Genomic DNA, 21,156 nt, shown 5'->3' with positions numbered 1-21,156 from the left:
ACAAAAAATGATATTTTCAATTTTATTTTCTTCCGCTTAAATATTTTCAAATAGATTTTAGTGTTGAACTTTTAATTTCCATTGTTATGGAATGGAAGGTCGATTAAGGAAATCGATTAAAAACTATATGGGAAGTTTTAATAGTAATCCATGAAACGAGTGTTTTAGTAAATGAATGCAAAAAATGATTTTTGAGATTTTGTAAGAAGTGGAAACAAGAAACCGTTGCTAAAACGTTAAGTTATTATCGAGCTTTATTTTCAAACCACTAATGATAAAACATCGCATCACCAAAGACGCACATCACATCTTTGATATCTTATTCAAGCTGACCAACACATAAATCACATCCCTGTAAAAAAACACAAAAAAAAAAAAACAAAGAAAAAAAAAATCAAATCTCCAACTATTCATACTGTTCAAAAACTTAACCGGAAATTGGATGCTCCGAAGCTAGCCGAGTTACGACTTGCACTTGTTGGGGAGTGGCAGACCACACAGACACCGATTATGATAAAAATAGCTCGCAATGAGCTTCTGCATATTCCCACCCACGGGAATCTTTCCGCACAAACGATTGAAGCTCACATCAAACGCTTCCAGCTTCCTCAACTTGGTAACTTGCTCCGGAATGCTTCCTCGAATCTTGTTGGCCGACAGATACAGCGCTCTCAGATTGTTTGGAAACCTCACCTTGGACATATCAAAGTCGAGCCGATTCCCCGATATGAGGATATCCTTCACTTTTCCGTCGGCCTTCAGAAACATTGACGCCTCCCCAGTAAGCTTGTTGTAGGACAGATCGACCAATTCGGCGTTTAATGCACCTAGCGAGTTGGGAATGCTGCCGGTGAGTTTGTTGTCGTTGAGTCGAAGATGTACCAACTTGTTCAGATTTCCGAGTGAAGACGGAATTGGACCGTTGAGTTTGTTATGGGAGAGGTCGAGGTACTCCAGGTTTCTAAGGTGGCCTAGGAATTCGGGGATGCGACAAGAGAGAGGGCTCAAGCTGATCTCTAGCCTTTTGAGGTTGTGGAGCTTGGCGAATGAGTCGGGGATGCAACCGGGGAGTTTGTCGTTCTTCAAAAGTGCCAAGACAAAGGTTTCAAGGTAAGGAAGGTCGCCAATGCTCGCTGGGATTTGGCCGAAGACGGTGATCATACGAAACTCTAGACCAGTGACGCGGTTGGTTTTGGGGTCGCAGGTGACGTCTTCCCACTGACAGCAGTCGGTGTTGGGATCCCAGGGGAAGTAAGAATCTTTGGGGATGTCTATGGATTTCTTGATGTTTAGTAGGGCGTTTTTATCATCTGGGTGACAGCGGAAGGAGGCGGATAGAGTGAGAGATGGGAAAGAGGACGAAATGAAGAGGAGGAAGAGGAGGGGGAGAAGGAAAGAAGAGGGCGAACAGGCACTACCTTTTCTGCAAATTTCCATATTCGACGATATTCTTCTTCGTGAAATTTGAGCTAATAAGTTACAGAGGAAAGGGGAGTTATGCTTTGAATTTATAGAAAGAATCATATGAGCTTGAGTGGTTTCTGGTCAAAGCCAAAGGTCCCTTGATTGCTCTCAGTGTGCTTGGTAAGCTTGATCTCATCCTGAATAGAGAGCCTACTGGTTCTGACCAGGTGATACACAGTTTCTCTGGCCCATTGAATTTCACGATTATCGCGCTCTTTCCTGGTCATTGAGATACATAGGTGATGCACAGGGCGCCTCACACCGACCACACAGGCACATCTCACATGTCACATGCAGTGAAAATATTTCCCGTAAATAATAAAATAAGTACGGAAACACATCTTATCAAAAATATTCCCAATGCATGTGTCGAAATCGTTGTGAGGCGCCCTCTATGAGGAGCAGATCCTTCCTATCTCCTTTACTACTTATTAAAGAGTCCGGATTTTAGTACCAGTATTCAGAAGTGGATAATTAGTGGCGAGTTTCTAGGGTGATAATCGCTTAATGTGATAGCTGTGCGCTAAAGCAACTAAAATGTCTTTGATTAGTTGCCATCGCCCCACCTTGAATTGGATGAAGTTAATTCTTGGTGGGGCCACTACATTACATATAAGGGAATTGAGATATTCTATTGAGAGAGTGTGGTCAGGATATTCTTTGAGTTTGGTGTGAGGAGCATTTTGCAAATAGCAGATTCAAACTTTAGTGGTGTCCAGGGTTTGGTTAATTGAATCGTAGGCTTATTTTTGAAACCGAATCGGGGTAATTGACACTGAAACGAAGTTGATCGGTTAATTGATTGACCAATTCGGTTAATCATCAATTCGGTCTGTCGATTTTTTATTATTTATAATATATATTATAAATATATAATAAAACACTAGAAAAAAATATATATATATAATATTATACTTTAAATAATAAATAATATATTATATATTATGAATATATATATATATATATTTATATGAATAATGCATATTTATTAATTTATGATGTGTAGAAAATATTATATACATAAAATATATAAATATATGTATACTAGTTAGTTCAATTAAAGCACTGATTTTCTATTTTAGCCCAAGTCTCCCCCTTCTCTCTCATTAATTTCATTAAATTATATTTAGGGTCGAATTACCTCTCATTAATTTTATATTTACTCCTATATTGAAGTGCAATTTCTCTCTCATTAATTAGTTAATTATTCATGTAATTAATGCATAATTTTAAATTTCAATTTCAATTTTAGCGCCTAATTGGAATTCTCTTCTCATTAATTTCATTAATTAAAAACCCTCTTTTTCATCAAATTCGTTTTGTTAGCATAAAGCTACAACATTAGCAATAGCAAGATTCGAACCTTAGATAAGCTTTAACAATTAGAGGTTCACCACTAAGCCACACCCATTTGCTTACTATTGGTTTATGCATTTTTATTTTTAAGTAAGTTTTCTCTTTTTCTTAGCGTATGCTTATCAATAAATGTTAGAATTAATTATTAAAATTTATGCATTAATAAATATTAAGATATATTATATTGATTATTTTAAAACTCATATATATCAATATACATTTTAGTTTTTTGTTATTTGTTTTCTCACGTTTTAGTTATTCCATCATTTGTCAATAGTTACTAAGTGTGTCCCAATATCTCGAATTTTATATAGATCCTTAAATTCCAGTTCTTTTTTTTTTTACTTTTAAATAACTTATTTGCAATTGAATAAAACTTGTAACTATCATTGTGAATATACATTTTAGGATTTATTTGAGTTTCTTAACATATTTATGTGTATCTTAATTTTTCATCTGTATCTATACGTATTCAAAGTGTATCCCGATATATCTCTTAAAATTATCTTTCTGATACACCTTACATTTCCGATACTTTAAACCTTGATGATTATTTGTTTGATTTATTTCTTACAATTAACAGCAATGAATTCCTCCCCTCTTTCTTCGCTCTTCTTCTTCTTCTTCAAAACCATGTCTTCCTCCCTAAACCCTAACTCACTGCGCCTTGCACCATACCCAAAGCCATGTTCACATTGTCAAAGAAATAAAATGATATTTACAAAACACTAGTTGCTCAATTATCACATGAGGCATGACCACGTTAGTCCATAAATGGATTGTCAATCATACCCAAAAGACTACCTGGTTGTTCAAGTAGACGTTTTGTTATATATTCTAGCCTCATTGTGGATAGTTGAAGAATAGTGGAGTGAAAAGGATCCAAACCAAGGAATTCAAATAAAGTTCATGAATAAATTAATGATACAAAATCCAGTCTTCTTAGAGTCTGTCAATGACAAATTCCAGATTCAAGGCCATCCAGTCATGTAACAATTTGAAAAGTCTAACAGAAATTGTCTTTCAAGTAATTAATCACAACCATATAGCTTATATTGTTAAAATCTTAGCAGAATGAAGACTTATCAAATGGGGATGGGGAGTTATATCTGTTAGAGAATAAAACCTCTTTAAGGATGTAACTTAACAACTTTAAACTTTTAAGTTAAACGATTCTTTGAGATAATATCAAAATCACTTTGAATAAGTGATCTAATATTCGATTATCATCAGCTATCATAATTAATTAAGTTGAGTTTTCGTATGAAGGGGCGTGTGGGGTCATATATACAAATTAAAATTTTCCTCTCAAGTAAGTATCCATCTGTGTGAAAAACAGGTTGCATGCAGTCATTAATCGAAGAATACAGTTTTGGGGCGGAGATGTGATCATCAATAAAAGAATGCTGTGGGCCCTATCTTGAAATAGATGACATGACAATATGACATCAAGATTCAAGATAGATGATGATGAGGCTACGTGATAGTCTGATAGATACACAATTAAACTAACCAGCTTCTAATTTATTACGTTGATGATAATTAAAATACTACAATATATCTCTCCTACATACTTATTACAACAATATAATTGGAACATAGCATTCGAAATTGCAATTTCCCGGCAACCAACCGTTCAGGCCGGAAAATTCATTATTCCGTCATTACCATCCAGGGCCGACGTACGTAGAAGGTAGCTAGATCTACTTACAACTAGGGAGAGGCTTTCCACACAAACAGGGGTTATGGAAGAAGGAGTCATAATCAAACCTCTTCATGTTCTTACCATACGGGATCCTTCCACACAGTCCGTTATAAGTCACATTTAAGGTTTGCAGCTCTAATTTGATTATCTCCTTGGGTATACTCCCATGGATGTGGTTGTGCGACAGATCCAGGTATATCAACGTCTTCGGAAACTTCACTCCCGAAAGGTCGAAGTCAAATTTGTTCCTTGACAAGTCGATTGTCTGCAAATTTCCATTTGGGACGAACAACGTGGATGCATTCCCGACGAGCTGGTTATGGGAAAGGTCGATTTTCGTCAAGTCCACATCACCCAGTGAATAGGGGATCTCACCGGAGAGCTGGTTGTGGGAGAGAATCAGATAGAAGTCACTGGTTTTAAATCCTCCGAACGAATAGGGTATGGGTCCGCTGAGTTTGTTCCTGTCAAGGAAAAGAGCTGACAACTTGGGGAGGTAGCCAAGGGAATCTGGGATTGAACCAGAGAATTGGTTGAAATCTAGATTCAAATATTCCAGGTTTTTCAGCTGACCCAGGAATTCTGGGATTGGACCGGAAAGGCCGTCCCAACTAAAACGGAGAAATTTGAGGTGCACAAGTTTGGTGATGGTGGAGGGGATGGAACCATGAAGGCCGGGGTTCTTGTGGAAGGTCAGGTACTGGAGGTAGGTGAGGTTGCCGACGGCAGGGGGGATTTCGGCAGACAAGTTGCTATGGGAGATATCGAATTGGGTGACGCGGTTGGTGTTTTCGTCGCATGTAATGCCAGGCCAGTCGCAGCAGTCGACGTTGGGAAGCCAGGCGATGATGTCGTAAGGATTGTTCAGGGCTTTCTTTATACCCAAGAGAGTATTATAATCCTGTGTGTTGCAACGGAAGGAGGAAGCGGAGAGAGTGAGGGACGGGAGAGAAGGCAAGACTAGAAGGAGAGAGAGAAGGAAAGATGAGACGAGTGAAGTACTGCTGCGAGACTCCATGATATCTTTCTCTGGTAGTTTTAGGAGATTATTGTTGCTTGTTGGGATGGGTCTCCATATACGCTCTAGTCATCTATTTATGGTGAAACCAGGAGAACCTAGCTACCTTATTCTTCAGGTACCAACTTCAGAACTAAACATGATAGCTTCAGAATTAGCTAACCACCCAACCAATGACACGTCGGAAGTTAAAACTTTATTGTATTCCAAAACTTTAATCAACAGGTAAACTAGAGTTGAACCACGTGCTTCATGCTACACTGGGACCACCTATTGGGCAGTAGGATAAGCATCACCGTGTCATTTAATCAATGACGGGGACAGAAATAAATCCCTCAGTTTAGTCATGGGGTCTGAATCTTCCGCTCCAAAATTAGGGTTGTCAAAGAAACGGGTCTGGGTCGATACAAGATGGTCACTCCAAGGTTGTAACTTGCCACCTGATTTTAGCAGATATATACTTGAGATCAAGTCCTACTATCACCAAGGTTAGGAGATTATAGATGGGGAGATGAGCAAAGAAAATGTATTTAAAATCATCATCAGCTTCATCTAAAAAATGCGAGTCTGGATCTCCGAGCCACGGTGACTCTACCTATATGAGATCGCAGCCACACATAGGTAACATCTCATGTTTTTTTTTTTAACCCAATTTTACTCCAGGTGGAGGGGCGACCATATTAAATATTATTAGTCATTTTCAAAAAGGAAAATTTGTAAAAACAGGGGAGGATTTAGCCCACCTTTCCCCATTACCCAAGTATACATAGCTCTTCCTCACCATCTCAGGCCCACAAAAAAAAAAGTTCCTAGCAAAACCTAATTAATTCTAAGAATCGGAAAACCCAAATTATCTTCGTGAATAAGATGAGCCAAATCTTTAGTAATTTGAGAATTACCATTGATCACTTTAAGCGTGCACCTTTTATCAATTCCTTTGTTAGCTAGGAGATTAACAGAACGATTTCCTTCTTGTAAGATATGGGTCCACCTAATGTTCATTCTCTGCACTAAGTTCTTAATCCTATGCAAGATTTAAATAGAATTCTAAGGATAATCTGATCTACCCATTAGAATGTCAATAATAATCATGGTATCACTTTCAATCTCAATCTCTTTATAGCCTTTTTGCAAACAAAGGCTTAGACCATCATACAAAGTTAAAAATTCTGGACAAGCTCCATCCACATTCATCTTGTAAGCAAAATTACTTGAAATTTTCCAATTAACCCATCTGTATTTGTTCCGTTTTGAAGCTTTCAAATAAATGTTTAGCACTTGAACTGAAAGAGGGTCATTATCCATATTTGAAGGATCATCACATGTTATTATGTATGATGAGATGTTCCTAATGCACGGAAGTAGTATTTGCTGGGTAGGAATGAATAAAGTTTTTCTGGGTAGGAGATTTGGAGTAATGGGGCACCCACATCATTCAGAACAAGAGCTAAAGAAAATTTTATGGTCTCTGAGGAGGGGCTAGTTCAGGTCTGCTACTCACAAAGTGTTCCCACATGTATACCCATGAGACATTACAGTGCATTGAGAATATGTTCCCTGTCATCCATTGTGGGTAGAAAATCTAGAATGCCTAAAGAGGAAGAGAAGTTGTTGGACCATATCACTAGATTTGGTGTTGGCTGTCGTAGTTTAGTTTCCAAATAAGTAATCAAACATCTAGCATTTCATACTTATTTTCTATGGCAATCCTTGTGTAATAATTGGTAATTCTGTAATTTTAAGTGTTGTTCTAGTAGATCTTCAAAGGTGTAGAAGGAGTTCTACTATCCAGATGTGGATATGGACTAAATTATTCGATGCAAATAAATTGAATCGATATTGAAGAATTTTTATTTTAATTGTTTCTTTATTGGAATTACAGGTAGGTTCAAATTGTGTATCATGTGATTCAAAGGGGCGATGCACATGGAATTAAAAAGAATTATCTTGTGAAAATGGACTCAAGACGTCTATATATAGAAGGGGTATTACCCGTCAAAGGTGACCAGGTGTCCTAATTCTAAGAATTTGACATATTGGTGACCTTGAAATCCAATACAATAGGCCCGCCCAATACACCCTATATGTGTTGACACCTTGAACCATGTATATTCTCTCTCCTCCTCATATTGCTTCCAAATCCGTCTATAATTTTGTCTTCTTTTTATTCTTTGATAAAAATAAGAAATCAAAATGAGGCTATTTTAACTTATCCACAACCACCTATGGAATATGGGTATCTTTTAACACCATCCTGCGCAGTGTTTTCAAAACCGGACCGAATTGGAAAAACCGAGCTGATTGGTTTGGTTTTACTTTAAAACCACTAATCGTTGATATTTGATTTAATTAACAAATTGTTGATCCAATCAATTGAACTGTCAAACTGTCAACCTAAACAATGGTTTTTGGTTATTTATTTATTTTTTTTTTTTCAGAACAGACCCTCCATTCGACCTTGGAATCAGACCCCAAAATAATTTCTTATCCAATCCGATTTTAAAAACCTTGATCTATATATTGTATGACGATGGAAGATTCATAAAATTGATTATTATTTAAAAATAAAACTTGATTTAATCTCTTAATTAACTATCAAATTTATATATCAAAACCGAAATTTATAACATAAAATGTCAAACAGAATTTATCAAAATATAATACAAGTCATTTTCTAGTAATAATAATTGATGTAACCGTTTCCTGGTCACATATCATTTTTTTTGTGATGTATCAATTTTTTGGCTAAGTACCTCGTTAGTGACGTCTGCTCCCAAGTGGCCTGTGACTCAGAGACTGAAGTGGAGTTCCCTAGTGGCGAGCTGTCTGGTGGCGAGCTACCTAGTGGCGAACTGCCTAGTGGTGAACTGCCTTGTGGTGAGCTACCTTGATGAGATACTTCGCGGTGAACTACCTGGTGGCGAACTACCTTGTGGTGAGGTACCTTGATGAGCTACTTGGTGGTGAGCTACCTGATGGCAAACTGCCTGGGAGGTACCAACCTGCCTGTGAGGTGCCAGGCAAGTGCTGAACTGACCAGGTGTCGGGCATGTGCCAAACTGACCAGGTGCCGAGCAGGTGCCAAACTGACCAGGTGCCAAACTAACCAGGTGCCGAGCTGGGCAGGTTAGGTGACAAGCTTCCTTGCTCTTTAGAGTCCTGCAAGGAACCAAATGCCAGAGGACCCGAGGTGGCTAACCCAGCGAGGTCGCTTCGATGCTTAAGTCAGTACTCTCATAGTAGACTACAAGCTAAAAATCATAAAGTATGAGATCTAGAATATGCTTACTTGCATACTTGTCATCATCTCTTGCCCTTGGGGTTGGTGCCTTTAAATAGGCATTGTTTGGCGTGGGCTTCACGCACCAGATCCGAGATTTCTGCGAGGTCGTCTAAGTGGATCGAGATTCCTGGAGGTAACTGCCATGCACGTTGACCACCCTTCGGATCGTTCGGCACGTAGGCTAAATTCTAATGATCGTGGGAGTGTTAGGATATGCATGCCGAATTCGTCGGCGAGCATGTCTTGTAAGTTGCCAAGTCGGTGCCTAGGCCAAGTTGCCAGCTCGTGCTTGTGCCAGGTCGCGCCTGTGCCAAGTCGCGCTTGTACCAGCTCGTGCCTGTGCCAAGTTGCGCTTGTGCCAAATCGTGTCCGTGCCAGGTCACGCCTGTGCCAGCTCGTGCATGTGCCAGCTCGTGCATGTGCCAGATCGCGCATGTTCCAGATCGTGCATGTGCCAGATCGTGCATGTTCCAGCTCGTGCCTGTGCCAGGTCGCGCCTGTGCCAGCTCGTGCATGTGCCAGATCGCGCATGTTCCAACTCGTACCTATGCTGGGTCACCAACTCGTGCCTGTGCTAGGCTGCTAGTTCATGCCTGTGCCAGGCTGCCAGCTCGTGCTTGTGCCACGTCGCACCAGGGCCAAGCGTCAGGCCGCCAGGTGGAACACCATCAACTTGGTTAAGGCAAGTTGTTGCCAAAGTAATTTCGAGTATCACCTAATTGTTCTGTTATGAGGTGACATGTTTCATAAAAAATCCGCACTTATGATGATATGATGGGAATCTTCCAAAAAAATAAAAATACAAATAAGACAAAAATGTCCTAATGATTTTTTTTTTTCCTTTTTTGGTGAGTCCTAGTGACATAGGCTTCATGATTTGCTTGGTGTCCACTCTGCCCATTCGCAACATATTCGGAGAACCAGAGCTTCTTTGTTGGTTTTCGATTTGTTTGTTTCGTCGTTGCAGCCTATACAGTGTCCCAATAGAAAATGCCACCACGTAATGTCCCTTATTTGGATTTGCCACCACGTCAGATCAGATAGGTTCAAATTCAAATCCAAGGTAATCAATCTTAGGTCCCGTTTGGTTCATAAGTATAAGAGTTTGAAATTAGACTTGGAACGAGCCATTCTGATTTTAATTGCATGTTTGATTGAATGGAATCGGAATTTAATTCTCATTTTTTATGGAATGATATTCTTTCATTTGAGAGAATGACCTTTTCCTTCCCTTCTTTTAGAAATGAAATCCATTTTTACTAATTCTAATTCGTATTTGAATCAAACGTACTATGAAAATAGATCATTCTAATTCCCATTCTATGAGATTTTAATTCTAAATCTGATTTTCATTTACTGCAAACCAAACAGACTTATTTTTCCAATCTTCCAACCAATCGATGAAACCCAACTCATAACACATACAATATTAAAAACATAATATCCGATGTAATGTAATACATAGTTGCAGGAACAAATACCACCCAACCGATGACATGTAGTAAGTTAAAAGTTTTATTCTCAATGTGCTGGTTAAACCGTTAAACTTAACGAGTCGTGGAGTCGGTGGCACACCACGTTTGGCAAACGTTTTTACTGTAGACCTTTTACGTCATTATTATCAACACCGGCTTCAGCAGATATATGCTGTCACCCCCGGTGCATGTGACGACGTCAATGTCATGCCCCACTTCCCAACCAACGGGCGGTTTCTTATTCCATATATAAAACAAACAACCCATTGTCGAGTCATCATCATCATCATCCACTCCTTTTATCCGAAGGCCATGGCCACAGGATGTTTCTATTGGGATTTGGCTGTAGTTTCAGCTAATTATGGATGCATGCAAAATGGAGAAAATAGAAGTATAAAATACAGAGTAAAACAGAGCAAGAGGGGCTGAAATTACTTCATAAGTATTATAGTTTCATAAAACAGAGCAAGAGGGGCTGAAATTACTTCATAAGTATTCTTTTGCAACCCAAGTAAAAAGCTTCTTCAAGTACACTTTTCAACTAATATAGATTTTACAAAAAGTAGAAAATGACTCACTAAAGTTACTTTTTATCTACATTAAAAGACAAATAACTTCCTAGCACATTAGCTATAACATTTTCCCCCTTAATGGGTTGTTGTTGGACTCCTAATGCTTCTCTTAATTCTTCAAATTTCTTTCTTGTCAATGGTTTGCTGAAAATATCAGCCAATTATTCTTGGGTCCTGCAATATACTAATTCAATTTCTCAACCTTCAATGGCATCTCGAATGAAGTGATATTTGAGAGCAATGTGCTCGGTTCTACTATAATAACATGGGTTCTTTGACATAGCAATGGCAGATTTGTTGTTACAATGAATCACCGTAACATTCTTTTGCTTCTCATTAACATTTTCCATATTTCTTCTAAGCCAAATTGTTTGAAATGTTGCTATTGATGCTAAAACATATTCTGCTTCTGCTGAAGATTGAACTTCTAATTTTTGCTTCTTTGAGCACCAAGAAAACACACCGCTACCAAAGGAAAAACAATAACCAGATGTGTTCTTCATGTCATCAGTACATCCTCCCCAATCACTATCACAAAAAGCAATCAATTTACTTCATTTCCTCTATTATATTTCAGTCTATAATCCATGGTGCCTTGTACATACCTTAGCACTCTTTTTGCAACCCCAAAATGAATGTGACTGTGACTGTTCATAAATCTGGATAGTAAACTTGTATCAAACATGATATCTGGCCTTGTAGTAGTAAGAAAGAACAAGTTTCTAACCAAGCTTCTGTACAAGTTTTCATCCACCTTACCACCATCTTCCTTCATTAATTTCTCATTGATAACTAGTGAAGTAGCTATAGATTTGCATCCAAACATTCTGAATTTTCTGAGAACATTTTCAGCATACTTGCTTTGACAAATGAATATTCCATCATCACCTTGATAAATTTCAATACCAAGAAAGTGATGTAACAGTCCCATGTCGTTCATTTAAATATTTCTTCACCATTTTATTTTTCAAATATTCAATCATTTTCATATTGTTTCCGATAAAAACCAAGTCGTCAACATAAAGAGCAACAATGAGAGCATCATCCAAACCTTATTTCTTCACATACGAAATAGGCTCACTCTTGCCTTTCATGAACTCTTTCTTAGCAAAGTATGCATCAATTTGGCTATACCATTGGTGCTTGTTTTAACCCATATAGAGCCTTCTTTAATTTGTACACTTTTCTTTTTTGCCATGAATCACAAAGCAATGTGGTTGTTCTACATACACCTCTTCTTTCAATTCTCCATTCAAGAAAGCTGATTTAACATCAAGTTGTCATAACAACCAACCTTTGTGGGCATCAAGTGCAATGAGAGCTTTAACAGTATCCAACCGTGTTACCGAAGCAAATGTTTCAAAATAATCAACATCGGGCTATTGTGCATAGCCCTTAACAACCAGTCTTGCTTTGTTTCTTTGCACAGAACCATTCGATTTGTGCTTCACTTTGTAAACCCATTTAACACCAATCACTTCTTTGTTGCTGGGTTTACTAACTAACTCTCAAGTTTTATTCTTTTCTATGATGGCAACCTCCTCTTTCATTGCATTTTTCCAATCTTCTTCCTTAATAGCTTCTTCAAAGCTTTCTGGTTCCATAACATAGAAATTGCACCTTGCATAAACATCACTCGAGCTCCTCATTTTTCTTGGAGTTGAGCTAGATGAAGATGAGCTTGAACTTGGAGATGATTGGGAAGTTCCCTCATCATTTTGAATTGTATTCTCTTCCAAATTAGACACAGGAACATGTTCTTCAATTTTTTCTTGCTCCCGATTCCAAACAACTTTTTCATCAAACAAGGCATGCCTACTAATAACCATCTTGTTTGTTTTCAAACTGTACAGTTCATAACCCTTTGACATAGAGCTATAGCCAATAAAAATACACTTCTCACTAGTTTCGTTAAGCATTGATCTATTCTCTTTTGGAACTTGGGCATAGCACACACTACCAAACACTTTCAAGTGTCTAACCGATGGTTTCTTTCCACTCAAAGCATCCAATGGAATCATTCCTTTAATAGCAATAGTGGGGCATCGATTCATCAAATATACAGTTGCATTTACAGCTTCAGCCCAAAAATTTTTGAGAAGTTTCTTCTCATGTAGCATGGATTTAGCCATCTCTATCATAGTTTGGTTTCTCCTTTTCGATACTCCATTTTGTTGAGGAGTATAACGAACTGTAAGTTGCCTTTCCATGCCTTCATCTTCATAAAATTTATCAAATTCTTTTGAAATGTACTCCTTGCCATGATTACTTCTTAATTTTTTAAGGTAACACCCACTTTGTTTATCAACAAGACATTTAAATTTCTTGAAAATAGTATACACATTAGAATTTTCTCTCATAAAATAAACCCAAGTCATGCGAGTATAATCATTAATAAAAAGAATGAAGTACCTATTTTGGGAATGAGAGGGTGTCCTCATGGATCCACACACTCGGTGATGCTTTCCAAGTGTACAACCTTCACAAACTTCATGTTTCTCTTCAATGTTTGGAAGCCCTTGAACCATCTCCTTTTGTGATAAGAGTTTCATCCCCTTGAAATTTAGGTGGCCAAATCTTCTACGCCATAAGCATTCATAGCAATCTTTCTTGCACAATTAAACACTAGTAGAAATTTTCTATCTATCTTCATTTTCAAATTTTTTACCACATGTTTCTCATGGTCATAAATTGTACAACAAAAATCTTCAAAATGGAGTGAATAACCATGCTCCAAAAGTTGTCCAACACTGAGAAGATTCTCATTCAACTCAGGTACAAATAACACATCATGTAGAAATTTTCTTCCTTTCTTTGTTTCAACACCAATTGTGTCTTTGCCTTTTACTTCAACTTTTGAGTTAAATGATGTGTCCATGTCAAGAAAAATATTTGGATGCCCCGTCATATGATTGCTACACTCACTGTCTAAGAACCACACATCATTGCTTTCCTCCGTGGCACTTTGACATGCATAAAACAAATTTTCTTCATCTTCTTTTTCTTCTGTAAATTTGCTTGCTGATTGTTTTTCAATCTATAGTCTTTTTGTAGATAACCAAACTTCCAATAGGATTAAATTTTTCAGGTAAGCTAATTAAAATCTTCTCAACAATCCTCCTATCATCAAAATTTTCACCATGTGCTTTCATTTGATTTATCATCTCCATAAATCTACTGAAATAATCATTTAAACTTTCATTTTCCTTCACTTTCATATTTTTGAAATCTCTTCTAAGAGATTGGAGTTTAACAGCCCTTGCCTTTTTGTTTCCTTGAAACTCTTGCTGAAGTGTTTCCCAGGCTTCTTTTGCCTTTTCAGCACTCATTATCTTGGGAAAAATAGATTTACCAACTTCTCTTTGTATCATTAAAAGTGCTCCTGCATTTTTACTTCTCTTGTCCTTTAATTCCTTTTGTTGAGTTGCTGTAAGATTTGCTACATTTTCTGGTTCTTCATATCCAAAGACAACAATGTCCCATAAATCCAAAGACAAGAATAGGGTTTTCATTTTAACATACTATAAATCATAGTCTTATCCATAAAAACTAGGAACTTGGACTGTGCTGAAATTAATAGCATTAGTGTTGGCCATGGTTTGCTCTCTACAATCAATTTTTCTTTAACTTTTCTTGCACCCAAACTTGTTCCAATGAACCTTGCAGCTCTGATACCACTTGTTGGGATTTGGTTGTAGTTTCAGCTAACTATGGGTGCATGCAAAGTGGAGAAAATAGAGGTCTTACATGTAGCAAATTGAAGTAAAAAGTAAAACACAGAGCAAAACAGAGCAAGAAAAGGGCTGAAATTACTTCGTAAGTATTCTAGTTTCTCTCTTGGTTAGAGTCATACTAGAATGACTTCTTTTGCAAGCCAAGTAAGAACCTTCTTCAAGTACACTTTTCAACTAACCGGGATTTTACAAAAAGTAGAAAATGACCCAACTAAAATTATTTTTTACCTACTACATGAAAAGACAAAATAAATATAAAATATTTTAACTTCCTAGCACATTTTATGTAACAGTTTCACATACATTTTTTTTTCTTTTTTTTAAGCAACGCACTTTAAATGTCATGGGCATCTAATAATGGCAAGAGGGAACTTTGGGGTAAGGACCATATTCCTCATTTTCTATTTGAAATTTAAATCTCCAAAATTTTTAAATTAATTTTTTTAAAAATAAAAAAAATAGATATATATAATATAATTATCTTTTCTATATATATATATATATGTGTGTGTGTGTGTGTGTGTGTTTAATATTTACAATTGATGAGGACGGGGTGGAGAATTCACTCCCATCACCGTTCTCATCTTCACCAATGCAATATTCCCACCCCTTTAGGTAAGGGAAATGGTACCTAGTGGAGATGAGGAAAATTGTCATCTCTATCCAATTGCACAAACATCTCCCCCATAAAATTAATACACATATGCGGAAAATATTCTTGATGTATGGTGAGATATTGTGTAGTAGAGTTTTTTTTTCTTATAAGAGATCCGGGCTCTATATGACTATATTGGGCAGTGATTCAAAACATACCAAAGGCTGAATTGTTTTTCAGTTTTTCTTCTAGGTCATAGGTCATTGGTTCAAATGCTTGAGTCAAATGGGTGAAAAAACAACTTAAAAAGTCAAAAGAAAAAAAAATCAATGAATTGTCTACAATTATTTCAAACGAGAATGATCTTTTTTTTTCTTTTCTTTTCCTTTCTTTGGCTTGGAATGCATGAGAAAAGCTGCAAGTAGAATCATTTTGTCTCAATGGTTGTTTAGAGTTAGCATCCACTAAAACGGTGGTCCTTCCCATCTGTAAGCAAAAGTGATAACAGATTGCTACTAAGGGTGTCAATGGACCGGTTTTGAATTGGACCCTGTCCAATCCAAAATCAATTTGGACAGATTGGACGGACCAACAAGATATATTGGGTTGGACCAATTTGATCCAAAGTATTTATTAGATTGAATTGGACCTGATTAGACCAATATCTAGTCCATTAATATAAGATAAGAATATATGTGTCAATGGAACAGGTTTGAATTGAAACCAATCTAAATCAAAATGAATTTGAACAAATTGGATGGTTTAAATTAACATTGAATTGGACCAGTCTAAATTGGCCCAAAACATTCATTGGATTGAATTGGACCTGGTCCATTTATAATGGTCTCACATTGGATTGGATTGGATTGTACCAAATCTAGTCCAATTGACTCCCCTAATTGCCACCATGCCATGCCATCCAGTCCATGCCCATCTTAAAATTTAATGGAGTCTAAACTTAACGACACTCTAGAGTACAAAAAAATCAATTTTATTGACCCACCCATCCCTCTCTCTCTCTCTCTCTCTCTCTCTCTCTCTCTCTCTCTTTCTTCTTTCCCCTCTCCATTCTCACTTCCACTGCAACCAATACCATCACCTCTCCTCCATTTTCTTCCTTCGTCTCTCTCTCTCCCTCTCTCCCTCTCTCTCTCTCTTGGTGGTGCAGATCAGTGGGCTGGCTCTAAATTCCTAGGCTCAACTTGGCCCAAGGTTGGAAACTTGGTATAACCCACTATACTTTGTTCCCATGTATAACATCACACACACACACACACACACTATGCTTTGTTTCCATTTATTTTGTCAATATTAAAAGAAGAATATGAGGAAGAAAGATATACATTATATATAGGGTAAATTGTTGAAACCTCCCTTGAAGTTTTAGTTGCAATCACCTCCCTTGAACTTTTTGGCACAGTTGCAAGTAAACTCCCTATGTTAGAATCCTCTAACAAGAGGCACAAAAATGTCTAAAATGCCCATGCAGTTACTGTTGACCAAAACGTTTATTTTCCAAAGTTTTTCTTCATATCAATCACTATCCCAAACCTCTCCAATCTATTTTCGGAAATTGATTTATTTTTCAAATTTGTACTTCATATCAATTGCTCAAAGGCAGACTTACAGCTTTAAACACTGCCTTTTGTTGTTCGTATAGTTTGTATTGTTTTTTTTTTATATAGAAATCAGCCTCAATAGTAATTGTATGGGTATTTTGGATGTTTCCATGACTCCTATTATGGGATTTTAACAAAGGGATCTACTTGTGATTGTCAAAAAGTTTGAGGGAGGTGAGTGAAATTACCAAACTTTAGGAGATGTTTCAGCAATGATCAAAAACTTCAAGGAGGCTTCAACAATTTACGCTTATAGATAGCCACCATGTATTTAGTAGGTATTCCGACAAAGATCCCCCCCCCCAAACTTTTGGATTCTAACACTTTGTCACTATCAGTTCTAATTAATTCTATTAGTTAAATTCATGGAATATTTCTTTTAAACATTTCTAAAAATACCATGTTCTAATTAATTCTATTAATTCTATTAGTTAACTTAAGTTTAGGGGAGCAAAGTGTCACCACCCACTAAATAGGGTGGTTATATAACATGGTATTTGGTTCCATTGCCATTTATTTGAAAAACATTACCTATTCATTAAAACATAGGTATTTATTCTAAAATGTTATTTAGTAAAACGCTTATTAAATAAACATTTGTCTTAATTTGTGTGAGAACCAACTATTTGGAGAAGCTAAAAATAGTTAATTACTCAAAGTATGGCCAGATTATATGATAATTGATGTAACCTTTTTTAGTCACGTACCATTTTTTGTGATGTATAATTTTTTTTGGTTAAGTACCTCATTATTTGACCCGGTGGTGACGTGCCTTGGTGATGAGCTACTTGGTGGCGAACTGCCTGGTGGAGAACTGGCTGGGGGCGAACTGCCTGGTGGCGAATTGCTTGGTGGAAAATTTCCTGGTGGTGAACTGCCTGGTGGCGAGCTCCCTAGTGGCGAACTGCCTGGTGGCAAGCTCCCTAGTGGCGAACTACTTGGTGAAGAGCTACCTGGTGGCGAACTCCCTACTAGGCGGCCTGTGACTTAGAGAATGGTGGAGCTCCCTGGTGCAGCGCAACCCGACTGCCCTCTGCATGAGGTGGTCTTCTTTCCTTTGTAGGCAGTGGGAGTTGAGGGACCTACGAGAACTTCATCTTTTCCTCCTCTTTGTAGGCGGTGGGAGCGAAAGGACCTGCGAGAACTCCATCTTTTCCTCCTCTTTGTAGGCGGTAGGAGCTGAGGGACCTGCGAGAACTGAACCAGAGGACCCGGGGGTATTTTCCCAACGGGGGCTCTCCGACGCTTAAGTTAGCAATCTGATTGTAGAGAGCTTTGAAGATGATATTGGAGAAATGAGAGAGCTAGAGAGCAGGGATTACCTCCATTTTTTCCATCCCTCCCCCTTGTCTTTGGGGGTCAGAGTCTTTATATAGTGGTGTCCTATCAAATCAGGCGTAACAGCTTCTATCAAGTCAGGCGTAACTGCCTCTGTCTCTCTGCCGCAGCCTTTAATGCCAGAGCTGAGGTGGCAGGTGCAGGCGACTGCTATAGAGTACGGCTCTGCCAGTCAAGGGACAACCCTCGGGACTGGCAGGCACGGCGCCGCCTAGCGAGAGACGTGGGCGCAGGCCTCCGGATTTGTCAGGTACGGTTGTCAGGTAGGAGATCTTCCTGCGATACGCCGAGCTGACCCTAAGTGTCGAACTACCTATGCCGAGCTACCTATAAGTGTCGAGCTACCCCTAAGTTGCGAGCTCTTCGTAAGACACCAGGTTGCCTGCGGAGTGGCCAGCTGCCTGTGGCGAGCTGCCTATGCCGAGCTACCTGTAAGTGCCGAGATGCCCCTAAGTGGCGAGCTCTTCGTAAGACGCCACGCTGCTTGCGGAGTGGCCAGCTGCCTATGGCGAGCTGCCTATGGCGAGCTCTTCGTAAGATGCCACGCTGCTTGCGGAGTGGCCAGCTGTCTATGGCGAGCTACCTATGGCGAGCTGTCTATGGCGAGCTGCCTGTGGTGAGCTGCCTATGGCGAGCTGCTTGTGGTGAGCTGTCAAGAGGTCACACTTAGTTGGCATGAGGTGCCATGTGTCACAATTCCATTTGAGGGCCAAATCCGCCCTCATCAATTGCCCCCCACTCTCGAGTTGAGAGTAACTCAGCGAAGGGAGTAGATTTCTTTTGGCCCGTAAGTCGACGAGCTAGTAAGTGCTGATCCAATTCCTAGTGTGGCCCGTAGGCTTTGGGAGTGACTCGTAGTCTACTCTTCTTTGACTTTTGCTCGTGCCGGGGAGGCGACCGGGTCTTAAGTATTAATGTGGCCCATAGGCTTTGGGAGTGACTCGTAGTCTACTCTTTTTTGACTTTTCCCGTGCCGGAGAGGCGACTGGGTCTTAAGCACTAATGTGGCCCGTAGGCTTTGGGAGTGACTCGTAGTCTACTCTTTTTTGACTTTGCCTAGGCTGGAGAGGTGACCAGGTCTTAAGTAGTAATGTGGCCCGTAGGTTTTTCCTGTCAGGTGCCGAACTGACCAAGTGTTGAGCTACCTGCGAGGTGCCGAGCTCACTAAGTGTTGTGCAACCAGTGAGGTGCTGAGCTACTTGCGAGGTGCTGAGCTGACCAAGTGCCGAACTACCAGTGAGGTGCCAAACTGACCAGGTGGGTGCCTTAGAGTTATGATTGCGCTGCATCAACTTTGTAATGCCGGTCACCCACTCCTACAAGAAGCTACTAGGAGCTCGACCTTCAGGGGCAGCACTACTAACTTAAGGTCGCCAGCTCACACGGGAGCCTTGGAAGGCTCGACCGGTAAGGGCACCTATGTAGGGGGGACCTTGTGAAGAGGACTAATGAGGCTTTATCCGAATTGAAAGTAAAGTTACTTAGTCTGTTAGCACCCTGCATAGTCTTTGAGTTCATAAAAAATGTAAACTATAGAGCGAGAGCTTTAATTTCTAAAAATTGAGGACTTATCTTTCTGGAGAAGAGGACATAGCTTTTGTAAGATGAGAACTTAGCTTTTGTAGGATGAGAAATTAACTTTTGTAGGATGAGAAATTAACTTTTGTAGGATGAGAACTTAGCTTTCTATAGTGTGTTCCCACAGACGGCGCCAATTGATGTAACCTTTTCTGGTCACGTACCATTTTTTGTGTTGTATAAATTTTTTTGGCTAAGTACCTCGTTATTTGACCCGGTGGTGACATGCCTTGTGATGAGCTACTTGGTGGCGAACTGCTTGGTGGAGAACTGCCTCGGGGTGAATTTCCTGGTGGCAAACTGCCTGGGGGTGAATTGCTTGGTGGCGAACTGCCTGATGGCGAGCTCCCTGGTGGCGAACTGCCTGGTGGAGAGCTACCTAGTGGCAAACTCCCTACTAGGCGGCCTGTGACTTAGAGAATGGTGGAGCTCTCTGGTGTAGCGCAACCCGACTACCCTCTGCATGAGGTGGTCTTCTTTCCTTCGTAGGCAGTGGGAGCTGAGGAACCTATGAGAACTCCATCTTTTCCTCCTCTTTGTAGGCGGTAGGAGCTGAGGGACCTGCGAGAACTCCATCTTTTCCTCCTCTTTGTAGGTAGTGGGAGCTGAGGGACCTGCGAGAACTGAATCAGAGGACCTAGGGGTATTTTCCCGACGGGGGCTCTCCGACGCTTAAGTTAGCCCTCTGATTGTAGAGAGCTTTGAAGATGATATTGGAGAAACGAGAGAGATAGAGAGCAGGGATTACCTCCATTTTTTCCATCCCTCCCCCTTGTCTTTGGGGGTCAGAGTCTTTATATAGTGGTGTCCTGTCAAATCAGGCGTAACAGCCTCTGTCAAGTCAGGCGTAACTACCTCTATCTCTCTACCGCAGCCATTAATGCCAGAGCTGAGGTGGCGGGTGTAGGCAACTGCTACAGAGTACGGCTCTACCAGTCAAGGGACAACTCTCAGGACTGGCAGGCACGGCGGCGCCTAGCGAGAGATGTGGGCACAGGCCTCCGTATCTGTCAGGTACGGTTGTCAGGTAGGAGATCTTCCTGCGATACGTCGAGCTGCCCCTAAGTGCCGAACTACCTATGCCAAGCTACCTGTAAGTGTTGAGCTACCCCTAAGTGGCGAGCTCTTCGTAAGACGCCAGGTTGCCTACGGAGTGGCCAGCTGCCTATGCCGAGCTACCTGTAAGTGCCGAGCTGCCCCTAAGTGGCGAACTCTTCGTAAGACGCCAGGCTGCCTGCGGAGTGGCCAACTACCTATGGCGAACTGCCTATGCCGAGCTGTCTATGGCGAGCTGTCTGTGGCAATCTGTCAAGAGGCCACACTTAGTTGGCATGAGGTGCCATGTGTCACAATTCCACTGGAGGGCCAAATCTGCCCTCATCAATAATTAATAACTTAATCCTGAAGTTTTAAGAAACA

The 21,156-nt window shown here is 39.7% G+C and overlaps 3 protein-coding genes across 3 annotated transcripts; all 3 read right to left on the bottom strand.

The window, feature by feature from the left end:
• Window positions 1–363: 363 nt before the first annotated feature.
• On the bottom strand, window positions 364–1,566 carry LOC148872613 (uncharacterized). The gene has a single exon (XM_088969585.1). It carries the CDS (start codon window positions 1,522–1,524, stop codon window positions 463–465), a length of 1,062 nt encoding a protein of 353 aa, XP_088825711.1. The 5' UTR covers window positions 1,525–1,566; the 3' UTR covers window positions 364–462.
• A 2,748-nt stretch (window positions 1,567–4,314) lies between these two features.
• On the bottom strand, window positions 4,315–5,614 carry LOC148872612 (polygalacturonase inhibitor-like). The gene has a single exon (XM_088969587.1). The coding sequence runs from the start codon at window positions 5,541–5,543 to the stop codon at window positions 4,524–4,526; it is 1,020 nt and encodes a 339-aa protein (XP_088825713.1). The 5' UTR covers window positions 5,544–5,614; the 3' UTR covers window positions 4,315–4,523.
• An 8,291-nt stretch (window positions 5,615–13,905) lies between these two features.
• Window positions 13,906–14,385, bottom strand: LOC148872611 (uncharacterized). Its single transcript, XM_088970147.1, has one exon. It carries the CDS (start codon window positions 14,383–14,385, stop codon window positions 13,906–13,908), a length of 480 nt encoding a protein of 159 aa, XP_088826273.1.
• Between the last annotated feature and the right edge of the window lie 6,771 nt (window positions 14,386–21,156).

Source organism: Nelumbo lutea, chromosome 2, assembly GCF_056320005.1.
Source record: "Nelumbo lutea isolate HS-2025 chromosome 2, American lotus-T2T, whole genome shotgun sequence".
Lineage (NCBI taxonomy): Eukaryota > Viridiplantae > Streptophyta > Magnoliopsida > Proteales > Nelumbonaceae > Nelumbo > Nelumbo lutea.
Note: the sequence above shows the minus strand (reverse complement) of the source record. Positions and strands in the feature narration are given on the sequence as shown.